The sequence below is a fragment of the Schistosoma mansoni genome, chromosome W, assembly GCF_000237925.1.
Source record: "Schistosoma mansoni strain Puerto Rico chromosome W, complete genome".
NCBI classification, from domain to species: Eukaryota; Metazoa; Platyhelminthes; class Trematoda; order Strigeidida; family Schistosomatidae; genus Schistosoma; species Schistosoma mansoni.
Genome location: NC_031502.1, coordinates 28,488,127 through 28,507,855, shown reverse-complemented (window position 1 = coordinate 28,507,855; position 19,729 = coordinate 28,488,127). Strand labels below are relative to the sequence as shown.

The following is a 19,729-nucleotide window of genomic DNA, read 5'->3' as shown; positions in this document are numbered from 1 at the left end:
ATTAACGGGAAAATGAATAGATAGTAGAGTCAACTTATATAAAAGCATATTGTTATGGAATATAGTGATAACTAGGTCAGCGTAAGGCATACGGGCTTCTTTATATTCCTTGCGCAAATATCGGGTTAGGGTTACAATTCAATGTGAACGATAGGGATTGGTTATTGTGGTTAGAGTTTACATAACTACCTAACATCAGCTTTAGCCCCTAGGTCATAATATCCATACCATGATAGTAACTCTCAGTATAAGAAGTCATGTGACTACTTTTAGTGTAGGCCGACTGGCTATAGGACATCGTTTGGATGTATACTTGACTCTTACCACTGGCTGGCCTAGCCTTAGACGAACATAAAACGCGTTGCATATCGCGCATTGGTTTCATAGAAACTTCTCTGGTAGAGACAGTATATGCGTGGCCGTGTGAGAGCATTTTGAGAGAGAAGGCGGGCACTCCCCACTCGGCGTTGCCAGGATATTTGGGGGGAGAATCAATTGTGTGTACAACCAAACGGTACAGGGAATAAAAACATATGCTCACAAAGCAAATGTTTGAATGTTCTCGGAATATTCTGTTTTTAAATGTTCTGACATGTGGTAAAATTGTGACAATCAATATTTCGACGAATGTTCGCAAATCAATAAACAATGAAAAAATCAAAAGAGACTGTGGTAAGTAGGATTAATAGCACTAACTATAATACACGGATGTCGAATATTTTTAAAATCTGAGCCGAAAGCTTTATAGTTAAATTAGTCAACCAGCTAAATTCCATCCCCTTGGTTAACCTGTAGTAGCTAAAGTTATACGGCGTCCAATTTATGAATATCTGCCTCATATCTCACGAAGGGAATCTGCCTTGTCGTAGTGAGGGTGTTGTTTATGAAATTGAGGGGACGAAAAGTAAATGTCCGACATTTAAACCGAGCTGATGGACACTGGAGCTCCACCTAGGGGAATTAGAAACCCCTGATTACAAACCAGTGGTGCACATCGGCTTCAGTATCCTGAAGGAACAAATGGCGAATGGACCAATTATTGGTCAACGGCTACCATGGAATTGCATCTCTTTACGTTTCTCTAGTGTCTTGTGGATCAGACCATCAGGTTATTCGTTTAACTTAAGATGTTTCAGTGTAATACAGGACGCTTATTTCGTCTTATTAGATACCTGTCAGTTTGTTTTGTCTATTGAAACCTAAATTGAGGGATATCTCAATTTTTCATACATATGGCTTACACATTATTCCAAGCGCTGAGCAGTAGTAAGGCTAGTTAATTGAATCAATTAGTTCAATAGTCATATTCTCAGTCATATATACTATTCCAAAATGAATATACAATTATATGCATTATGTCTGTATTAAATGAGAAGCATCATGTTGAAGGTAACAACAACGGAGAGTTCACAATTCTTCCACTCTAATCTGACGGCTGGACTATCTTCCTTGTTTATCAAGAGTGGAAGTAGTTTAGGCAGACAGTGTAATACCTAGCATTTATTATTTTTCATCTATCCTGAATGAAAGCCGCAATGTGTTAGACGTTGCTGAGTAGCATATTGTAAACTCGAAATGATGGAACGAATAAAGATTAATGATTCCACTACTCAAAAAATAGAGGTCTATAAAACTTAAGTTGACAGAAGACATTTTGATAACATCAGAACAAAACTCACGTATTCGTTTAACGTCATTATCCTCAGTAGGTATTGTATTTCTATTCGGAATCTTAAATACCTCCTGTTTGAAAAAGGGAACCTTAGGCTCCGACTATTTTATTCAACCATCTGAGCAAAGACCTATTCCACCCACTGGTCTGGCTTTTTCTATAAATAAAATAGGGGTGTATCTACCGGTACTAAAATAAATAAGCAATAGTCGGTAAAAAATGCAAGCGGTATCAGGATCAAATGAAGACGATTTTTTGTTCAACACTATAAGTAAATAATGAAAGGCTTTATATTGTCTTGAGGGAAGTGTAGGAAGTGACAGATGTAGCCATTTATCAATTTTATAAGCTTTCAATAAAGCTTGCTTCGATGCGTGAAGCTTGAAAGCGAAATAGAACATATTATTCGATTTTTGTCAAATATTGAAGATGTGTTACTTAACGTCTAGTGTCCCTTATGTGTGCAAATGGATAATAAAGAAGACAGAAAACTGAGATGCTTACAAAATTATGAAATGTCATGCAGTTGGAGGTTTTTTTAAACTGAACTTGAAATTTTTTCAATTTCATTATTAGTGACTGTTACTTGAACTATTAATAACCCGCGGTTTTTTGATTACGTAGTATGCATATAAATCATGATTTATTCTGGGTTTTATTAACGCCTTATTGACTGTCGAAATCTTGGTTCCAACTCGTGTAAGTTAGATGTGTTCATTTTATTGCTATCTCCAGCGTCTTAACAAGTGTCCAAATAATTCCAACTGACTCAAAAAGTCAGATTATTTATATCGCTCTATGTTTTTAGATTAGTATCTCTGTGACTTACAAATTACTTGGAACAATACTAAAGCTTCTGAATCATTTGCGTTTAGGAAAAAAGCCTCATAGTGATTAATTTGCTCATGGGTTATCATCCTTCGACTGGAATATTCTAGTCGAACGATATTTAGTAAGCTTACTATATAGGTCATTTTATCACTCGGTACTTCCACTTCCTCTGTGTTTTGATTTATATGAGTGTTGTAGACCTATCCAAATACACATTTTTATCCTCTGCAGTTGATTTATTTCCTGTAAATCCATCTACCCATGGATGAATAGAGCTCTCTCTGTTTAAGCAATCTGTCTCTTTATTTTCACTCTTGAACCATTATGGCTCTTTCATCCTGCATTCCAACTTTACAGTTTTTATTTTGAAACAGGACACTTTACATTATGTGACATGATGGTTCGTGGTCCTAACAATCCCATTGCTTTGGAACAAATTCATTCACGTAACTGTCAAATCCAATAAGACTGGTGCGGTCAGACTACTAAATTACACTTTTATAGGCTACCGAGACCTCACGACGTACATTGGCACTGGGAGGCGAGTGGAGAAAAATCATTTGATTTACATTGACTCATTCGAAAAGATTTTGTCTATCAAATCATTCTCATCACCTAGGGAAAGCTTACAATTTCCCTTATACTAGTTTTGTATTTGCAATTGTTGTAATCAGGCTTAGTGTTAGCTTTAGAAACACAGTATTATCTTGTCCCTAGGCAGCGTGTTCAATAAAAAAATCTTTAAGATATGTTTTTTATACATCTAAGTGATGTAAAGCATTGTATTCTTCCTCTTTTCAGTGTCTCAACAGTCAGATATATGACCGTAAATCCTTTCAAAAAATTAACATATGCCGTATATAGAGGAAAAACTAGCGTTCCAAATAAAATTTTATAATTGGTCTGTATTCTATCTGAGAGAATTAACACAAATAATATGTGAAACATTTTTGATCAGAATAAAGTTTTATCCCACCGGATTATCAGGAAAATGCATCCGAGAGAATGCGTAGTATTTCATTATTTATTTTGAAAATTGGATTGAGTCATATTTTCTGAACAATACTATGGGAAGTTTGGATGTAATCATTACTGTGACCGTACTTTTTTGACTCTGAAATAATAAAGGATGGTTCACGAATTATTAATTAGTAGCCTCGTACAGTAAATTGGTTTAATTAGTTTGGTAGGAATATAATTTCATTAATTATATAAAAGGAAAAGCACCTTCTCTAAATGCCTCATCTTCAATCAAAGCACTCACGTCCACTCCTCTTTTTAAACAGTCATTAGATCTCTAGTTTGCTTCGTATTAAGATGTTATAGTGATGAAGATTGGCATAACAAGAGATCTAACAAAATATTTTGATGTAAATGCTACCCAGCTTTGCAAACTTCTGCAGAATGTGCAATATGTTTGAATGTTTAGATTAAAATTATGTGCTTTTCAATGTTGACAGTCTGGTATAAATCTGTTTTTACAATCGTCCGTTATTGCTTGATCGAGTGCTGCCACCTCCTTGTACTTACTTTTTTCATTCTGTTGCTGGATACTTGAAAATAATCGCCTGGTTTTTAATCCGTCGAAATGTTTTTAAGGCATTCATAGTTTTTCATACCCAAATTAGTTGCCTAAATCGTTTTTTCTATCTTTTCACTACATTATTCATTTTAAGACTACCACGAACTGTGGACACTACAGAGCTATTCAGGAACATGAATCGCTGCGACTCCCACGTTGCTTGCGTCTTTTGATTCAGGAGATTCAACATAATTTACTGATGCTTTCAATATGAAATTAGCTTTTCATCACTATTCAAAACCCAGAGAAACTGAATGACTGTTTCGTTTGAGTCTAATACTTCTTATTAAGTATTATTATTAGCTATCTAATCCAAAATGTATCAAGGCCTAACTTACGCCTGATACCCCCAGTGGAGCATAGGCTTTACTTTCAGCTGATTATTTCTAAGATAATCTGTGTGAAATATGTAATCACTGATTCTGAGCGTCATATATATATATATATATATATATATATATATATTAGACGATATCCGCTTTAATTTTTATCCTTAATTTCCAGCGCTTTATTGAAATGGTGATTTGTAAATCTTTCAGTATTTACTCATCATTCATTTCTATATTTTGGTCATTCTTATTTTCACCACATATCAATGGTTATTTAATTGGAGTTGGAATACATGACATAACCGGCCCAATAACCGATATCAATATGGTAAGAATAGATTAATTGTTACCTTATTATTATTATCACCAAAGTTTATTATAAATCATATTTTATCACTAATATAAGCTGTATTCGCCTTTGTGAAATTAGTAAAATAAAGAAGTTGAGAGGTTAAAATCATTTTGACAAATTAATAAAATTTCGATAACTTTATTTAAGGACACTTCAATCATTTCATAGACAATTTTCAGCTTAAAAATTGACATCGGCCGCAGCGTTGTTAGAAACAAGAAAACACTGAACAGATATCTCTAGATGGCTTATGATTCATGAGCGATACTCTCTCTAAATTCTACATTAGATCAGACTTAGCGGTGCAGGCAGCTTAGCACTGTGAATTTACAGAATGGTAATCGAATGTTTAACGTTTTACTGCATTAACCCGTTCAGTTTATAGTTTACCCATTATCTGTTAAGCTTCCCTAGGCATAAAAAAGTGACTAAATCCACAGATAACAGCTGAATGTTCAAATTTAAGCAGCGTATGAGACACTGGACAGTCATCTACTCATATGACTTATTTAAATTAAAGGATATGTAAATTACAGTCACGTCAGTAGTAAAACACTCAGTAATATCATTCAATCGTTAAAAATCCACTGTCTTAACGACAAGATTGGGATACAGAACCAAGTTCATGGTTAACTCAATAATCTTCATTAAAATCAGAACCTAAACGTTCCAGGTTCGATCCCTGACGAAATTGTAGATGCTCACTGTCTAAGAGTTCGATACTATGAGATAAAAAATCATTTAATGCTTCCTGATTTGCAGGTTGAGAATTCCATGCTATTGAAAACAGATATTAAGTGATGTGCAACATAAAAAGCAATGTTTCGATAATTTCTCTTTTTTTTATAGTTAAAATACAAGCCTAATTAATTATCACGAATTATATTGTTCCTTAATGATATAATGATAATAATACAAGTAAGAAAAGTTTGGATATTTGCATAAAGAGAAATTTCTAGCATTTTTTCACCTGTCTTTAGATTTTGATATGATTTTTTTTTAAAAAAAAGAAAGTTTACTACAATTCAATGATCAGCTTGTTATTGATCACAATCAATTACTCTTACACCATGAGTATATATTGTATGGTTATTACTTTACTCTCTTTTTCTTTTTTTCTCAAATTCGAATTATATTTAATTAAAAAGTTTCAATTTTATAAATTTTCATAATCAAATATGTTCTTTTTTTCAAAAAAAGACACAATTTATTTAAGAAGAAAAATCAATAATGAGTTGAATAAAAATTTTGAGAATATAAATGTGTGGAGTTAAAAAAAAAACTAAGTTTCATTTATTGTATCATTAGTCTACACAATACATTCAACAGAATAAAAAAAATACACTGTAGATTTAAATGTTAGTAGGTCATCTATCATATCTGAAAATTATTTCGTTTATTATTATTATTATTACTGTAACTATTATTATTATCTCTCTTCTCGTTACCTTCTGGTTTTTTAGATGGGCTATGGTAATATGAAACAAAATGATAATGGACTTCATTTAAGATTATTTAGTCGTGCATTTATTATTCAAGAGAATTCTAGTTCACAACCAATTGTTATTGTTATAATAGATGCTGGTATGGTATCACAAGCTGTTAAAATTAAAGTATGTCTATATATAAACATATATTATTTTTTATAAAATAAGAGTTTTCTTATTCGAACCTGTTGTTGATATTTAGAATCTATAGGATAAAGTATTGGACAGTATAGTTTTGTAGACAGCGCGTTAGGATTCGAAGCGAAAGATGCTGAAAACCAATTTCACTATGCATATCAATACTGGAATGAAGGTACATTCTGATAATGAATCTAATATAAGATTAAAATGATATCTTAGTTTCTACAACTAGTCATGTACCAAATATTCTAAAAAAAACATTTGTCTGTGTTGATTTGAAACAGTTATAGCCAAAGAGTTTTTGTTAAATAATGGATTATAATAAATTTAGGTCAGGAAAATTATATTTTTTCGGTGTTCACCGTTATATAAAATTCCCTTTGTTAATTTGTAAAGAATAGCATGGTTTGCATAGAATAATCTGGACTGTTTTTTTTTATATATTTCGTTAGGTATAAATGAGCTATAAACAGTCTGTTTCATGTAAATATCAAACTTACTATTGATAACTTGTTAGTGTATAATTGTTCTTTATTAGATTGGCATTTTCCATTTGTAAACAACTATAATGACAATCTAACAAAATCAAATGAATTCACATTATTCTGTTCTTCCGACTTTATCGAATGTTTAGTCACTTAGACTGAAAATATAGTTGATTTTCTTGGTAATTGGATCACTTTTTGGATAAATGAAGATAAGAGAAATGAATTCATATAAATTTCGTTTTCGTATTATTCTTAGGCCTATCCTGTACGCCTTTTTAAAATGATTAATTTTGTGCTTTTTGCTTTGGTAATTCTTATGTTTCTAACTTAGAAAATTGTAAAGTTATGCAAAAATGCTTCTTCGACATTATTATGATAATATCAATATTATAAAAAAATAATCTAGAGCACTTCTAATTTAAGGAGTTTGTGAAGATTGTTGAATTTTATATTGTACTTCACGAACTGCTCCTAGTTACTTGTAGCGTTTTATTTCCTTAATTAATACTATGATCCACAATCCGTCATTTATTTACTTCGAGTCCCTGGGTTTTGCACAAGTTGATATTAATTTCAGTCATGAATAAAAGTTCTAGATGTAGCTGTAACCTAGAAAGTTATAGAATCACAAGTGAAGTCACCGATGAAATTGAATAAACGATCCAGATGTATTACAAGTAAATTGAAGTTATAAACATAAATCATTGAGTTTTGAATGATTAACTGAATGGTGCCATACTCTTAGCAACATATGTTAGCTATTAGTTCGATTCTGTGACAGGAAGGGTCACTGTATTGGGTTTTTAAACCAAGATGATAAAACCGTTCAGGATTCCATTGATTTTCCAAAGGGATCCAGCTAGCACTAGTTCATGATGAAAATCGTTTTCATATTTCGTATTTTTTATTCTGACCGTTTATTTTCACATTAATTCTAACCATTTCGATGAATTATTTGTCTCTTTTTTCAAACAAAAAAAATCGATTTTAGGTCATCGATCATTTGAAAAATCGATACGATAATGGGTTATTTACACATCAAAATGTTTTAATTAGTGCAACACATACTCATTCCGGTCCTGCTGGTTATTTACAATATGTTCTATATTCATTTACATCTCTTGGATATGTTCCTGAAACATTTCAACCATTAGTTGAAGGAATTGTTAACGTATGTAGAAAATATTTTTAACTTTAATTAGATATGGGGGATTGTGGAGATTGTAGTAATTTAATAGTTGAATTCATGAGTGGATATAAGCTAGACCACCATTGAAAACCTGGATGCACTGGACAGTCGTTTTGTCCTAGTATGGGACACCTCAGTAGTGCTCACCTACGATCCCGCATGCGGACTCAAATTCAAGGTCTTCGGTTTCGCACGCGAACACTTAACCTCTAGACTACTGAGTTGGCATCCAACAGTGTTAATGTCTAACACCAACCAATCCACAATATTGAGCCACCGTCCACCATTGTCTTCAGTGAGTAAATACCTCACGACAGACACGCGCGAGACCGAAGTTCATGTTTGGAGTCCCGCGTGCGGGATCATAGGCGCACACTGCTGAGGAGTCCCATATTAGAACTAGCTTTAATCAACTCATGAATGCAACTATTTAGTCAGATAATTGAGCATAATCAACATAGCCTTTAAAATATCGAATTTCAAATATCAGATGAACAAATATCTTTTTAAAAATTATCTTTATACGTTTGACACAGTAATGTTTTATCAGTTAAGTGGTGAGGATAATTACTTAAGGTGATTAGAAATGGTCGTCAAAAAGCCTAGGAAGACCTAGGCTTCGTGCTTACTGGTACCCATCAGTATGCGATATCTGTAGTTGTGTTGAAAGTGATGCTCCCCACGAATTCAAGTCCACAGAGAATATCACTTCTTTTATGAATGCAGATGCGTTTTACTAACATATGCCAGCTAGCACAAAACCTCGATGGAGAGGTTCCTTGCGAAAGTTCCCAGTCACCTAGCAGTCTTGCAAAGTTTACATGGTTCTAAGTCGCTTAGACTGGTAAACACGTTACAACTGAATCAACGCAATTTAATTAACACTAAGGACTAAGTCATTATGACAGTGATTGATACTTAGTGGTCAGTTGATGCACATAATGACTATGTTCATGTAACACGTTTGATAAAACCCTATGAACATAAATGAACTAAATGTACACTTCTTACATAACCGACTGAGTAATTTTTGTATTGTAATGTATTATCATGTTAGTATAATAGAGTTTTAAGTAATTAAAAAATATCAGCTCAGACCTATGAAATTATCAAGGCTAAAATACTCGAACATTAAAAGTAGTAAAGGTATCAGTAATAAATCAAGCATTAGGCAGAGACAATATGACTCGCGAAATACAAAGGTATAGCTTTAAAATTCATGGTCTAAGCGGAAGCAAAGAGTGAATGCATTTAAGCCATGTCACCTAAAATCGATTGCACACAACACAACCAAATACTTTGCAACTACATACACTACTCAATATACCATCCAATGACTTATTAGACTAATGGCAAATCTTGGTATGAACACCTCTATCTTCCTTCAAACTTACTCCTAAATCAGCAAACACAGCAAGGCGAAGTATGCATTGTGATTGGCAGCGGGATTTACGAATTGTGTTTTGTTGAATATGACATATTACACGGTATGTTAAACAACGCAGAATCGTAAAAAAAACTTCAATATTAGTTTCAAAAATGTTGACAAAGCACCCATACCTAACGGTTTTCATGCTTCCGACCAGTTACTTTTAGGATACAGATGATCAAAATAGGCGATCCAGGACTCAGTGACAAGACGGTAGTTGTGTTTGACGCAAGCAACGTGGATAGTATTTATTGGGCATCAGTTGTTATTAATGAACTTGTAAATTTATGTTTTTATAATATTCAGAAACATGTTGAATCCACATATAAATCAGCAAGAGAATCGTTTATTTATTTTCTTGTTTAGTAAAATCATTTTCCACTAAGTTCGATGTCGGCTGACCCATCTATCCAATGAGGCATTAGAACCAGAATCATAGTTGAATTCATTTATGAATTAAGCTATATTGTCGAAAGAAGGTCCAATATAAGACTTAGAAACATTAAAATGCATCTAACCCTACTTGTGAGATCGCTATCATGATCCTTAGTTTCATCCTAAATAGAACGAAATTCTCTTGCTGGGTTTCACCACTAGTTACTACAAATCAAATTTACCAAAATGAAAATATTATGTTTAAAGTTGTCCTATGACAACTTTTATTTACTTGTTCATTTGAAGATGTAATGTAATATTAACCTAAAGGAATTTGAATTCGTAGCTTGTATTTACATTTCATTCGGATGGATTTTTTTTCAGAGTATCGATTTAGCTTATTCTAATATGAAAGAAGGAAAAATATTAAAAGCTGAAGGGGATTTACATAATGCTAGCATCAATCGTAGTCCAGCGGCTTATTTAGAGAATCCAGTAGAAGAACAAGCTCGGTGAGTCTCCATTACTTTTTAGTGTATAATGGGTTCTCATTTATGACTAGACTCTGTTAGTTAGCTATGCATTGCATTTATTATAATTGGGCTAGGCTTGGTACTATAATTTTAGTGAATCATAATAAACAAAACAACTTGGTCAACTAGAATCTTCTCTCTTTCGACATTAGTTATTAAATGTCTATCGAAATACATCATGATCTGATTGGTTGGATAGGTAAACACTGCATGTCTTATAATTTATAGAATTTGATCACCACTGAAGACCAGAGAGACGGAATGTCGATTTGTGGGAAGCATATTGAGAAATAAAAACCCTAATAATATTTTTATTGACTCAATAATATGATTTTGTGCTTTTGTGTGTAACTTATCTTCGTCATTGTTACAAATTTATCTTTCAGGTAACTGTTGATAAACACTTAAACTAAACAAGCAGACTTGTGTTGATTGTCATTATCTATTTAATTTTACGTGCGGAATACATCATCTCCATGGAATTAATCAGTTGACATAGCTTACAATGTGAAGGTTAACGCATTTAGATCTTACCAACACTTTTATATATCGGAGTAGGTAATACTACTTACCAATTTAAGCTCTGCTAGATAAATCGACAATAAAACCACTTATAATAGATTTATGTAGTGAAATACTGATACAGTATAACTACTATGTGAACAGTCAATTCCAAGTAATTTAAATCTAATATTTTGAGACATTGAAAAATCACTATTTGATCTAAGTTAAACCACCATTGAAAATCTGGAAGCACTGAATGGCTGGTTTGCGTGTAAGATCATTGACGCGCACTTCTGGGGAGTCTTATACTAGGATAAAAAGGCCATCCAGCGCTTCCAGGTTTTCAATGATGGCCTAACTTAGATCGATTCGTGAAAATACTACAATTTCCACCCCATATTGATAAGATTTGAAAATATTAAATTAATGCAAAATGAATGAACAACAATAATAACATCTAAAAACGTTAATCGATTTTTGTTTCTATCATAGAATATAGATAATGTATGATAAATATATCAATTTCTTATTCCATTCAAGAAAGAACATTCACAGACACTTCTAAGAAAAGGAAGCCGTCCTATTATTATTTTTTAAAATCGAATATTAAAGTCGCTTTCATACAGTTAATGAAATAATATTCATAATAAGATTTCCCAAAATACAAAAGTCTGAATAGTATATTTATTCTATTTCAACTAATTTTGCGACATATCCTTCAAAGTCTTCAAATCCTAGTTAACGATTATCTGGTATGATAACATTCAAGATTTTATTAATGAGGATTATTTGGAAATAATGAAAATCAACGACTAATGACTAATCTCATTATCATTTCTATTCAGTGTGATACATTTCTTTCACTATTTCAGCTTAGTTGACCTATTTATTAATAGAAAGAGAATAGGAAATAGTAAAATACTTCTAAACCTTGTAATTTAATCAAAATGTTATCCATACTAGGTATGAAAGCGTTGAATAACTACGTTTATTAACTGTAATAAAAAAGAATTTTGACAGTCAAGAAAATAGTAAATAAATAATTATTTTATTTCAACTTATACTTCATATTCATGTAATTCTTTAATGAAATATCGGAAAATACTGTAGGTGAAGAATTTTAAAGTTATGCAAAACACCCATCGTCACCTCTAATTTAGATTGATTTTCTGTAGTGAGAACATACCATATTGAGATGATTTCGAGTTCTGTTTTCACTTGCCGTTTGACCATACAATAAAAGGATACTTCTTGAGGTATCTGTAAAAGAAACTGGTTTGATGGTTATCGTGGTAACTTGGGAAGGTAACCTCAGTTTCCATGGTACAACTGCTTGAAGCTGGCCATACACAGCTATTTTTGCGTAGTTTTAGATGTGTTAGCTTTGTAAGTAAAGCGTCAGCGAAGCAAATCCTTAGAGCAAGGTGAGGCATCACATTTTCAGGGCTCACATCTTACAACCTTTTTCCATCTTCGGAAGACAGCATCTCTAGAGATATTGGTTGTCTTAGGCGTAACAACAGTTGGCAGTAAAAATTCACCGTTCGATCATGAGTTTGCTATTTTCAGTCATACCACTCATCAACCGACCTGGATGGTGTGATAGAGTCTAAAGGAACAAACATGCCGGTCAATATAGCTCAAATGAGCCATCATGATAAGGAAACCCAACCACCATGATAAGAGAGAAGTTACGAATAAAACTACGTTGAATCATTTAGTTATTTATTCTTTTAGATATAGATTATTTTAGTTTTGGAATGTTTGTTAATATGAAGAGCTGAGATCATTAGTCTCTGTCTTGGTTTATAAACTTGGAATCGAATACCTTGATACTCTGTTTATCTTGTGTATTAACTCTTGGATACCACTGATTCTGTCTAAGGAGTCTGAAAATAGGAGGAAATACATGTTTTACATTCCACTGCGTTACATTATTTCAAGAATGTATTCTTAGACTGTTTTTCGTCTTTTTTTTAAAAAATTTTCTTGTAGGTATGGTGAAAATGTAGATAAAAATATGATTTTACTAAAATTTGTTACAATGAATAATACACCAATTGGAATGATTAATTGGTTTGCAGTACATGCAGTCAGTATGAATTTTACGAATACTTTAGTTAGCAGTGATAATAAAGGATTAGCTGCAATTTTATTTGAACAAAAAATGAATCATAATCAAATGTTAGGAAAAGTTAGTCACTTTTATGGTGATTGTTCTTTTGCTTAACTACTTTGCTTCAAATAATACCAGATAAACTAGTATTTATATTAATTTTATTTTAACACGGTAAATATTTTTTTCTGTAATTGCCTGTCATTGGTTGACGAATTTTTTAGTACGCTATTTTGTGGCTCTCCCAAGGGCGTTTTTATCATTGTATAAATAAGCGTAATTTGTGTGCTTAGTGACCTCTTATTTTCTGGGTGCTTGTAGAATACATTCTCTACGTCTCATCAAGACTTCTTGATCTCGTTAGTAGGGCCGAGGACAACGGATTAGAATAGCCTATCGTGTCACTGTGTCATTGATCTTCGTACCATTTACTGAAAAAGGTGAACTCGTAATAGCATCAAGCATATGAAGTTGCAAGTTGAATACTATCCTTCCTGTTCAGGCTATTCGTATTAGTCCATATATACAGCGCTTCTGCTGTCGGTTTTTCTTTATCTGTGATAAAACCTTTCTGAAGTATTTTGCTGCCTTCAAGGTTGATATTGTGCTCTGTTTCTAACGCATTTAGCGCTATCGCTGACTTATTCTCAAGAATCTTGAGATCAAGGGAGGATTTGAGAACATTGTTTAAGCATTTTTTGTGTTCGTTCGACCCCATATTCAATTGTCTTGAAGTTTCTCCCACATACGCTGCATTACAATCATGGCAGTTGATCTCATAGACAACATTCTGTTGTTCTTCCTTTGGAAAACTATCCTTAACTTTTACTAATGCTGATCTTATGATGTCACTAGTCCGAAAATATCCTCTTATATTATGTTTGTTTAGAATCCTCTTAATTTCTTCCGATATTCCACCACTGTATGGAATGACCACAGTGGACTTCCAATCTTTCGGTATACACTCTGATTTAGTTTTTCTTTCATTTTTAATAATCTTTAAGAACTCTTTGGGGTAATTGTTAGCCTTAAGTGTAGACAAAATTCCATCCAATTTAACCTGTTGGTTTTCCTTGTCTGTAATGAGATTAATACTCTTGTTAATTAAATTGTTTACAATTATGACTTTTATACAATACTCACTAGCTGAACCGTAATCTAAGTATTTCTCTGAATAAATTTATTTTTAATTCCATGTTTAATCAGTTTGTCATGCAGTTTGAGTATACTAGCTAAGTATTTCGCTAGATAATATATCGGTGAATCTGTAAAATCAACCACTGGTCTTAGTAAATCGTTGATAGTCCATATAATCTATAAGGATTACACCTCTTCGGATATAATATGAACTATAATGAAGAGAACGAATTCTGCTAATAACTCTTGTTTAGATTGATCATATTGATACCGATAAGTAACTGCTAAGTGTAAGTAATTTCATTATTTACAGACAATCTATTAAAGGTTAAATACGATAGTGTTAAATCAACTTACCTCATTAGGTAGGTTCTGATTTCTTAATGGAGAGTAGTTTCCATTAAATTTACCGACGTATCCTACTGATTAGTGTCAACAAACATAGGGTTGTTATCAACTAATATTTCCTTATAATTACTTTCGTTTGTCAAATAATTTCAAAAACGTTTCCCGTCACATAAAAAAATATGGTAAAGAATTCAATGTTTTAGAATTCCATTACCCTATAATTACCTACCTAGACATATAACATATTTTAAAATTGAGATCATGAACTGATCAATGTTAGATCACCACTGAAAACCTGAAAGCACTGAATGGCCGTTTTATCCTAGCATGGGACTCTTTAGTAGTGCACATCCACGACCCCTTATGTGGGATTCGAACCCAAGACCTTCGATCTCGCGCGCGAACGCTTAACCTCTCGACCACTTAACCGGAGTCCAACGTTGTTAATTTCATACTTCAACCAATCTAATTCATGATCTCAATTAAAACTTAACAATCTCCACAACCCTATACTGATGTAGAATATTTACCTGATTTTCTTTAAAATTGTTTTTTTTTCATATATTTTACTGTTACATTCTTATATAATTATTTTAAAAATAATTGAGATCAGTAGTTTAACTTTTGTTGACTTTATTTATTCAAAGGAAAACTTCTATGGTATAACTAAGCAGTCACTAATGTTATCGGTTAATTTATGTTTATTGAATCACGAAATGTTACGTTCATTTTGTTAAAATTTATTAAGTTAATGTATAATATATAACGCATTTGAATAGTAATAATATCATCGTTTTATCCAAATAGCCATCATCATTGAATACGTTTACTATTGTATACATTTGATATAAACAACATGATAATAGACAAATTTATTTCCAGTACTGTTAGAAAGTCTGATTCTGTAAGATATTTATTCATAGTATTGTTGACAATCGCAATCAAGCTAAAAATTAACGTCCAACAGTCTGACCATCCTATTTTTGCAACTGTAATTTCTAAAGTAATTTTTTAAAGAAAACTTTTCTAATTAGTTTTTTCCTTTTCTTTATTGATTTATATATTTTAAAAGGGTCCATTTGTTGCTGCATTCGCTCAAGCTAATGAAGGTGATGTTTCACCAAATACTGCTGGTCCACGTTGTATTGACACTGGTTTACCATGTGATTTTGTACATAGTAGTTGTGGTGGTCGTGTAAGACAATGATTAACAAACAATAATTATAATTAATTTAATTTAGACACAAAATTGTATCGCATACGGTCCTGGTTCAGATATGTTTGAAAGTACAAAAATAATTGCATATAAACAATTCGAAAAAGCATGGGTTTGTTAAGATAATTACTATATTATAATAAAATCTAAATCTATCTTTTCCTGTATTCTTTCCTTCGTTCAGTCATTGTTTAATAATGCTACTACTGAGATAAATGGAACTGTTAATTTTATTCATCAATTTATTGATATGACAAATATTAGTTTAAATTATAAAGTAAGCTATCGATTTTATAGTAATTTTAACATATTTAATCAACTTAAAGAATTATTCAGGTCATACATGTGAACCAGCCATGGGTTTTAGTTTTGCTGCTGGTACAACTGATGGTCCCGGAGATTTTGATTTTATTCAAGGTATCTCTAATATACTTGTAATTTAAAACTTTTTTACTACTTCTTTCAAAAGGTACTACACGTGGTAGTTTATTTTGGAACATTGTTCGAGATTTTATTAAAACACCAAGTGAAAAATTGATTAAGTGTCAAGCTCCAAAACCAATCCTCGTTGCTACCGGTGAGGTAAGTGAATCGTTTGTGAAACCTTACATTACTCCCTTCCTTATGCCTGCTTCTCCTCATGGAGAAGCAAAGGCATCTCATCATCATTCTCCATCCAACACTGTCCTGGGTAATCCTTTCCTGTTGTTTCTAGTTTCTATTCACTCTTCTGATATCTGATTACGATTCCAGGCACAGTGTGTTCTTTGGCCTTCCTCTTCTCCGTTTCCCTTCAGGATTCCGAGTTGGGGCTTGCCTCGTGATGCAGTTTGGTGATTTCCGTAATAAATGTCCTATCCACTTCCTGAGTGTTTTCCTAATTTGCTCCTCGGCTTGAAGTTGGTTCGTTCTTTCTCACAGTATGCTGTTGCTGATGGTATCCGACCAACAACGGGGATGGAGTATCTTGCGTAGACAATTGTTTGTAAATTCTTGTGCCTTTTTGATGATGGTTGTAGTAGTTCTGGAAGTTTCAGTTCCGTACAGTAGAACTGTCTTGGCGTTCGTATAGAAGATTCTGACATTGATGTTTGTTGACAGTTTTTTTGAGTTCTGTATGTTCTCCAACTGTAGGGATGCTGTCGTTGCTTTTCCAATCCTTTTCTTTACGTCTGCAACAGATCCTCGTTGTTTATCGATGATGCTGCTACCCAAGTAGGTGAAAATCTGAACATCTTCCAGAGTTTCGCCATAAAGTGTAATTGGATTAGTGTTCTCCGTTTTGTATTTTAGGAGAGTAAGCAGTCTTGTTTGACTCCGGTTCTTACTTAGAATGCGTCTGTCAGCTGTCCTCCATGCATGACTTTGAATTGTAGTCTGTAGTATGAATTCCGTATGATGCTGACGATTTCCTCAGGTACACCATAGTTTCAAAGAAGTTTACATAATATCCTCCTATCCAAACTGTTAAATGCTTTCTCATAATCAAGGCAGTTGATGTATAGTGACGAGTTCCACTCAACTGATTGTTCAACTATGATCCCTAGTGTCTCGATTTGGTCTGTGCACGACCGATCCTTATGGAATCCGGTTTGTTGATCTAGAAGTTGGGCGTCTACTGAATCTTTCATCCCTTCCAACAACACTCTGTTGAAAGCCTTTATTGGTACCGTTTGCAGTGTGATGCCACCATAGTTCTCACCTTTGCTCAGATCTCTTTTCTTTGGTATCGTGATGAGTTATCCTTCTTTCCAGTCCATCGGCACTTCTTGTTCCTCCCAAATCTTTCTGAATAGAACGTGGAGCGTATTTTCAGTGTTCTGGCTGGTATTTTGTCAGGTGCTGCTGCTTCCCCACTGTTGATTTGTCTGATGGCCATCCTGATTTCTTCGATTGTTAGTGGAGTAAGATCTAAAGGAAGGTCTGTGTATGCTGCTTCGATATCTGGTGGATTTAATGGAGCTGGTCTGTTTAAGAGTTTCTCGAAGTGTTTCACCCATCTGTTCCTTGGTCTTGATTTTCAGTGATTGACTTGCAATAAATTGCAGTTTGAATGGTCTCAATATTTGGAATTGATTATAATTTTATTGCTTCACTTAGAAAGCTCTTCTAAACTTCAAAGTTATCAAGAAAGATATTAGGGTTTATAAATAGCTCTATTCTTATAGCTTATCGAATCATTTTCGGGTCTTGATTTTTGTATAGCACCAAAATGTCAATCAGGAATTTGTGAAAAGTGTTCATAATATGAAAAAGAATAAGCGTGTGTACGCTTCAATTGACTCACGCTTTCAACTATGAAAATACTAAATCTCCACAAAAAACCCCTTCTGATAAAAATTTTAGTTGATAAGAGAATTATCTGTCTATCACCAATGTTTCATATCTTTCAAATAATACTAGTATTCTCAATCAACGTTACAATTATTCTGTCCGCGTACAAAACGTACATGTCATTTGTTTTTCTTATAATGGCAAAATTTCTCTGAAGTCTTAATGTGGTTTTGTGATACTTCACAGTGAGCACAATTATTCCAATATCTTTTAATATATGTAAGATTGAAATGTTGCAACAATTCATCAACTCTGTACATGTTTTTAATCATTCTCTTATTACAACGAAATCAAACTAAAGAAAATTAGCAACACTATCTTAAGAAATTGAACTGAATGAAGTGATTGAGTAAAGATAAATCAGTAGTTTAGAGGTTTCAATAGTTGAATTCATGAGTCGATGTAAGCTAGACCAACATTGAAAGCCTGGAAGCACTGGATGGCGGTTTCATCCTAGTATAGGACTTCTCATCAGTGCGCATCCACAATCCCGTACGTGGGACTCGAACCCAGGACCATCGATCTCGCATAAACTCTTTACCTCTTGACCACTCTACTGTGATCCAACGCTATTAATGTCTAACTGCAATCCATTATTTATAGATTGTATTTTCCATAGAATAATCTCAGTTGGGTTAGCATAAAATCCTGGAGACTGTTTTCCACCGTATACAGTTGTTAGCGTACTATATAGTAATTTTATTTATCTGTGTTTGCTGAAAAACCCTATGAATGTTTATAGTTTGCATCTTAAAAATATTAGCTTAAGGCTTTACATCCTTTCATTACTAATTCTTACTTCCATCTTCAGATGAAAGGAATTTTATTATTAGAAGATAAGAACAAGGCTAAATGTTTGGTTAATTGGTGAAAACAAGACGCTTTGTAAGATAGTCTACACAAAATGCTACAAGATTTCTTAACCTATTTATTTTTCACACTAAGTTGTCAGTATTTGTTAACGAATCATATTCTCCGAATTCTAGCAATAAGTGTTTTATTCTGTCAAGATTAACAAACTGTGGGTTTGAACGCATTACAGTACTGTTGGAAAAAATTTGAATTATTTGTTTGGATTTTTGGGAGTTACTCTGAGGTTGTTCACGTCTCTTACTTATACGCTTTAGTAAAATAGTAATGATGATAATAGTGATAAGAATAGTATTAGAATCCCAAAATACTATCTTGAAATTATTTTTCTTTCCTTCTAAACATAAACATTTTAATACACTACATATTACAATCTCTTTACCTTGTACAATGTGTTCTTAGATCTTGTGAAATTTACAATTAAACTCTTTTATTATGCTTTGTAGATGAATGTTCCTTATCCTTGGCAACCGTCTATTGTTGAAACTCAAATTGTATCGATTGGACCTCTTTTAATTGTTGCCTTACCTGGTGAATTTACCACAATGTCTGGAAGACGTATTCGTGAAGCAGTGATTGAAGTAATTCTATGTATATACATTGTTCATAAGGACACACTGTTTATGACGTTAACTTATCGCCTGATTGAATGATTACTTTTGAAGTGCACTTGACCTTAAGTGAAGGAAGCTAGTTTCTTTATGTTCAAATAACCAAGTTAGCTAACATAATTGAAAGCGATTATTTTACACTATGATACATAACATATGTAGAATATGTATAATTCTTTAACCTA

General features: G+C 32.9%; 1 protein-coding gene across 1 annotated transcript in view; it reads left to right on the top strand.

Moving 5' to 3' along the window:
* Nucleotides 1-2,317: 2,317 nt before the first annotated feature.
* Smp_147460 (ceramidase) overlaps nucleotides 2,318-19,729 on the top strand; it is a gene marked incomplete at its 3' end in the record, with an annotated part of 33,816 nt that continues 16,404 nt past the window's right edge. Inside the window, exons 1-12 of the mRNA XM_018789244.1 lie at nucleotides 2,318-2,371; nucleotides 4,590-4,742; nucleotides 6,230-6,379; nucleotides 7,874-8,053; nucleotides 10,260-10,387; nucleotides 12,908-13,106; nucleotides 15,586-15,708; nucleotides 15,755-15,841; nucleotides 15,914-16,006; nucleotides 16,056-16,146; nucleotides 16,199-16,311; nucleotides 19,380-19,514. Coding sequence (XP_018654706.1) covers nucleotides 4,602-4,742; nucleotides 6,230-6,379; nucleotides 7,874-8,053; nucleotides 10,260-10,387; nucleotides 12,908-13,106; nucleotides 15,586-15,708; nucleotides 15,755-15,841; nucleotides 15,914-16,006; nucleotides 16,056-16,146; nucleotides 16,199-16,311; nucleotides 19,380-19,514 — 1,440 coding nt within the window. The 5' untranslated portion in view covers nucleotides 2,318-2,371; nucleotides 4,590-4,601. The remainder of the gene's footprint in view (nucleotides 2,372-4,589; nucleotides 4,743-6,229; nucleotides 6,380-7,873; nucleotides 8,054-10,259; nucleotides 10,388-12,907; nucleotides 13,107-15,585; nucleotides 15,709-15,754; nucleotides 15,842-15,913; nucleotides 16,007-16,055; nucleotides 16,147-16,198; nucleotides 16,312-19,379; nucleotides 19,515-19,729) is intronic.